We start from the raw sequence: 6,189 nt of genomic DNA, 5'->3' as shown, positions 1-6,189 counted from the left end.
TCCCCAATGACTATGCATGAGATCTATGTGCATGCACTGCTTTCAATGCATATTCATTGGGGAAATCCTGAAAACCCGACTGGATTCCGGCCCTTGAGGAGGGACTTTGACACCCCTGCCTTAACATATTTCAGTATTCTGATATTATCAAGTTTCTTTAATTCTTTCCTGCCAAAATTCAAATTTGTAGCCAATGAACTTTCCTGCCTCAGTTTCCTGCCTTCTTGAGGAAACCACCCAGCTCAACCCCCCCCCCCCCCTTTTACAAAACTGTAGCACGGTTTTTAGCGCCGGCTGCGGCGGTAACAGCTTCAACGGTCATAGGAATTCTACGAGCGTCGGAGCTGTTACCGCCACGGCTGGTGCTGAAAACCCCTAATCATCATGTAAACCTTACCCTAACACTAGATAGCAACTGCATGTTTTAAATGTAGTGCATGTTTCAAAAAAAAAAAAAAAGATTGTCGGTTCTCAGTGTGTGCTGGTGCACAAATGTCCGGCGAGTCATTGTCGGCATGCCATTATCCTGCAATTGTCGGTTTACCCTATATTTTTATTACTAGTATAACACATTTGCTTACTGCCTGGCTACCCTGAGTAAACCTGCTTTTACTAGCGGAAGCTAAGCAGGGTCAGGTCTGGCCAGTACCTGGATGAGAGACCACCTGGAATTACCAGGTGCTGTAGGCTGAGGAGCCCCATGTTGGGCAGCAGCGACACAAAGGCGCCACACACTGCGCAGGAGAAGGCCATGGCAAGCCACTCCTGTGCTCTCTGGTGAACCATCACAGGGTGGATTCCTCACATAAGAACATGAGAATTGCTGCTGCTGGGTCAGACCAGTGGTCCATCATGCCCAGCAGTCTGCTCACGCGGCGGCCCTCTGGTCATGGTACATGGTGCCATGAGTCCGTGGCATAATCCATCCATGCCTTATTTACAGTCATATTACATAGAAACATAGAAATAGACGGCAGATAAGGGCCCACGGCCCATCTAGTCTGCCCACCTTAATGTCCCTTCCCTACCTTTGCCCTGTGAATAGATCCCATGTGCCGATCCCATTTGGCCTTAAAATCAGGCACGCTGCTGGCCTCAATCACCTGTAGTGGAAGACTATTCCAGCGATCAACCACTCTTTCAGTGAAAAAGAATTTCACAATAAAATAAACAATAAAAAACAATTTCACAATAAAATAAACATATGTACAGAAATCAAGGCAGATTATTATTACTATTTTTTTATTACTGGAGAACAGAATTCTGAACTAGTTCTAAAGCAGGGAACGAGAAGCAGTGGTGTAGCAGGGGTAGGAGGAGCCCGGGGCAGTGGCACTCCCCTGTGCCCTCCTCTCCATCCCCTCACCACACTCACGCCCTCCCTTCACACCCCCATACCTCTTTAAACCTTTGCCAGGACGAGCAGCTTCTCTGGCCTGCTGCTCGCACTGGCTTTCCCTCTGATGTCATTTCCTGGCCCCGTGACCCGGAAGTGATTTCTGAGGGAGCCAGGCGTGCACAAGCTGCAGCCTAGAGTAGTTGCTCGTGCTAGCGAAGATTTTAAACAGGCATGTTGGGAGGGGGGCAGGGAAGGGAGGGTGTGAATGTGGCATGGGGGGGCGGAGAGGTGCCATGTGGCAGACTGCCCCCCTTTATTATGCCACTGAATAGAAGTAGTGCATACAGATGTTTCTCATGCATATTCATTGTGGATGTCTTGAAAACTAGATTGGCTTGGTGTGTTCCAAGGACTGGACTGAGAACCCCTGTTCTACAGTGACATTATGTTTTTCTCCCTAAGAGATGGCATATTACCACTGATTAATAATTTTGATCTAATACTGACCCACTTATTATTTTCTAATGTTTTCCCATACAGGCAGCTGATCTTACTAAACTTAAGAAATAGCGCAGGAGAAGATTATTATTATAGGACCAATATTTCTGTAGTAAGTGGCCAATCCTAAGAAATGCAAGGTCATGCTTCTGAGTTGCAAAAACTCAAGGGAACGGTACAGTTTAGGGGATGAAGAACTATTGTGCACAAAAGAGGAGCGGGACTTGGGTGTGATGTATGTGATGATCTTTAGGTGGCAAAACAGGTTGAAAAGGCGACAATGAAAGCTAGAAGGATGCTAGGGTGCATAGGGAGAGGTATGGCCAGTAGGAAAAAGGAGGTATTGATGATGCCCCTATATAAGACCTCATTTAGAACATTGTATAGAACATTGTGTACAATTCTGGAGGCTGCACCTTCAAAAAGATATAAAAAGGATGGAGTCGGTCCAGAGGAAGGCTACTAAAATGGAGCTTGGTCGTCGTCATAAGGCATACGGGGACAGACTTAAAGATCTAAATCTGTATACTTTGGAGGAAAGGCGGGAGAGGGAAGTATGATAGAAATGTTTAAATACCTACATGGCATTTGGAAAGGAAGCTCCGGAATGAGAAGGTGTAGGATGAAGATGAAAGGTGCTAGGCTTGGGAATAATCTAAGGAAGGGTGGTAGATGGGTGGAACAGTCTCCCAGTAGAGGTGGTGGAGACAAAGTCTGTGTCTGAATTCAAGAAAGCATGGGACAGGCACTTGGGATCTCTTAGGGATGCTGCGTATGGGCCTACTGGATGGGCAATTTGGCTTTATCTGGCATCATGTTTCTATGTAATGATGGTATAATGGATGAATTCAGAAAACATTAATATATAAGGGCCCCTTTAACAAAGCTTCAGTAGTGATTCTCACATGGCTTATGCAACGCAGTCCATTCAATTCCTATGAGCCTCATTGCAGTTGCTACACTGGGAATCACTACTGTGGCTTTTGTAAAAGGGGCCCTAAATGAGGAACAGCAATCAGTCAAATATTGTATATATTAAAGTTATTCAAGTGTGGTTGTGGATATAGTTCTCTAAGTTCATGAGGCATTATAAAAAAGGAAAGGTTTGTTTCCTGTGGGATAAGGCACAAAATAGGTAAAGCCAAGATGATCACATTGTTTGCCAAATGCAAAGAAAAATGGAATAGCTCCATACAGAACATGTGTTTCTGAACATGTAAATGGATCCTTGCCCCTCAAATCTCCCAGTGGTGATCTTCTTGCATCCGTGGATGTGGATAGGTCACCATAACACAAAAACCATTGGTGGGAGGAGGAGGGACGAATACTCACACACACGGCCATCTCCTTACCTTTCTGTAGGAAGTAAATTAAAAAGAGAAAGTTGATTCCATTTTGTGAAATGTTCACATATGATTCCTTTTAATTTCAGGTATTCAACACAGCTCACCAAAATTATATATCTGATATGGGGACATTGAAGCAAGATAACAGAACCCTACTTATAGAAGAGCCAATTATTGATGGAAAGGTTTCTAGAGGCTGGCATACCAAGGGCATCCCAACTTCTAGTCATGCTATCTTTGGGTCTAATTCTATTATCATGGACAGTACTAGAATACTTGGAGTCCAGGTAATACTGATTATAGCCTATTCTTTGATCATCCTTCTGGGAGTCATTGGCAACTCCCTAGTGATCTACATGATAGTGAAATACAAAAGCATGAGGACTGTGACCAACTTCTTCATTGCTAACTTGGCCCTGGCAGATCTTATGGTGGACACCCTCTGTTTGCCCTTTACACTGGTATATACTCTGCTTGATGAATGGAAATTTGGATCTGTTCTCTGCCATCTGTTTCCCTATGCGCAAGCTCTCAGTGTCTATGTTTCCACTCTCACATTAACTGTAATTGCTCTAGACAGATACAGGTGCATTGTTTTTCACCTGGACAGCAGGATTTCCAAGAAGTTCAGCTTCTTTATTATAATCATTACTTGGTTGGCAGCTGCCATCTTTGCAATACCTTTAGCCATCTTCAGAGAATATAGATATGAAGAGATACCATCTCTCGATCTCAGGATACCTGTCTGCTCTGAAAAGTGGCCTTCAGGAAACAACAGAGATCCCACAATCTACAGCCTTTCGATGCTTATCTTGCAGTACATCTTTCCACTAGCCATCATTAGCTATGCCTATGCCAGGATATGGTTTAAGCTGAAAAGCCATATCAGCCCCACTTCTAGGACTGAAAGTCAGCAAAAGAGAAGAAAAACAACCAAAATGTTGGTGATGGTTGTTTTAGTTTTTGCAGTCTGTTGGTTTCCCTTTCATATGTTCCAGCTTGCAATTGATATGGATCTAGTATTCCATGAGTACAAACTTCTCTACACTGTCTTCCATGTCATTGCTATGTGTTCCACTTTTGTCAACCCGTTACTGTATGGATGGATGAATAAGAACTATAGGAATGGCTTCCTTTTGTTCTTTGGTTGTAAGAACAAATCTGAGAGCCATGAAGGGGGGTCAATCAGAGGCCAATCTTACACCTTTAGAGCTACCACTTTCCATGGAAGTATTAAAAACCAACTTACAAATGGTCAACCACCTACGGAGCTTTAGGTAGAAGCATCAACATCCAGAGACACAGCTGAGGTCAAGGAGGAAGATCCCCCAAACTCTGATCAGAGGAGCATCATGCTGCTATTTTGAGTCTATCTGAGTTTGTGAGCTCACAAGCCCCAAAGGGAAGGAGAGCACCAAAAGCTCCATGCTCCATGACTTCCTGTCCGGAAAAAGGATGGACATGGTTTTAAACTTCTCCTAGTAGGAATAATGTCTTCTAGATAGGAATGCCTAATCGGGAAAAATAAATTGCAGCTATAGAAGCCAAACAGGGGCATTCACTTACATATCAACGGCTTGAAACTTAGGCTTGATAAAACAGTCAAATGGATTCCCTTAAAGGCTTATTGAAAACTGTTCTTACAGCATGATATTCTATATCTAATGACCACATGTTGGAACACATAAAGCAATTCAAAGACCTGATAATTCTTATCTTTCTAAAATGTTGGTGTTAAACGTTTTGGATTTATTTAGTTGATGAAAAAACTATGTACCCCATATATCCACTTATATTTCTGAACAAATACCCTTGACTGTGGATCTCAAAAACCTCCAACTTTCATTCCACTGCTCAATATAATAAATATTATTAAAATGATATGTTATACTGTATATAAGTCCAGCAAAAAACAAAAAAAAAAATCTGTGGAGATGGTGATGTTCAAGATGCAGGCTTTATTTAAAAGTACAATTTAATAATCCACATAAAATGAAAACATTGGAAGCTATGGACCCAACACAGTCTATGTTTTGACAATGCTGTCTTCCTCAGGGGTCCCTAAAGATCCTGATATAAATACTCGTGGATTAATAACAAAAAGCGAAGTAATGACGTAGCTTCGCTTTTTCTTATTAATCCACGAGTATTTATATCAGGATCTTTAGGGACCCCTGAGGAAGACAGCATTGTCGAAACACAGACCGTGTTGGGTCCATAGCTTCCAATGTTTTCATTTTATGTGGGTTATTAAATTGTACTTTTAAATAAAGCCTGCATCTTGGGAGCAGATCCAAATCAGTGGCATGTAACTGACATGTGAATAAATAAATACAACCGACACCAGATTAATGGGGTCCTTTACTAACAGCACAACATCAACACATGTTATTTACTACAGGGCCTATTTTATCCTCCCCCCACCCCCCTTTTGCAAAGCTGCACTAGCGGCTACCACTATGGTAATCGCTCCAACGTCCATAGGGAATTAATGGATGTCGGAGTGTTGCCGCATGGGAGCTGCCAGCGCGGCTTTGTAAAAGAAGCCCTATTTAATTAACATGCGTTAATGGCATTAGTGGATACTGTTACGAAATGATCACCTGAGCCTGATTCTTCTAAACGTTCTTCTCATTAATCAGGGTCTGCTACGACAGATACTCACTCATGATAGGTGCTTACAGGCATACTGTTGGGGAAATAATTCTTCCCAAAAAAATGTAATATTCTATATATAATATTATTGTTTATAAGATGCTTGATATACTGCCTAATGATGGGACACACCGAAGTTCTTTACATACGAAGTTGAAAGGAAAAGAACACCATTAATCAGTATTAGAAAACTCTGTTCACACTATTTAAAAATTCTGCATATTTTATTAGTCATTTTTTGCAGTTATCCCATAATAAGGCCTAATAACCACTCCCAATCTTCCTCCTAACCCTCTCCAACAATTTCACCCTCCAGTTTCCAGCCTCCCCCCCCTCCTACGACTGATTTCC

The 6,189-nt window shown here is 42.3% G+C and overlaps 1 protein-coding gene across 1 annotated transcript; it reads left to right on the top strand.

Annotated features, from left to right (window-relative positions):
• The first annotated feature begins 3,305 nt into the window (after nucleotides 1–3,305).
• Nucleotides 3,306–4,568, top strand: LOC117351534 (neuropeptide Y receptor type 2-like). Its single transcript, XM_033926916.1, has one exon. The coding sequence runs from the start codon at nucleotides 3,306–3,308 to the stop codon at nucleotides 4,458–4,460; it is 1,155 nt and encodes a 384-aa protein (XP_033782807.1). The 3' UTR covers nucleotides 4,461–4,568.
• Nucleotides 4,569–6,189: the final 1,621 nt, after the last annotated feature.

This window comes from Geotrypetes seraphini, chromosome 18 (assembly GCF_902459505.1).
Source record: "Geotrypetes seraphini chromosome 18, aGeoSer1.1, whole genome shotgun sequence".
NCBI classification, from domain to species: Eukaryota; Metazoa; Chordata; class Amphibia; order Gymnophiona; family Dermophiidae; genus Geotrypetes; species Geotrypetes seraphini.
The sequence above is the reverse complement of the archived record's forward strand: the minus strand, read 5'-3'. Positions and strand labels throughout refer to the sequence as shown.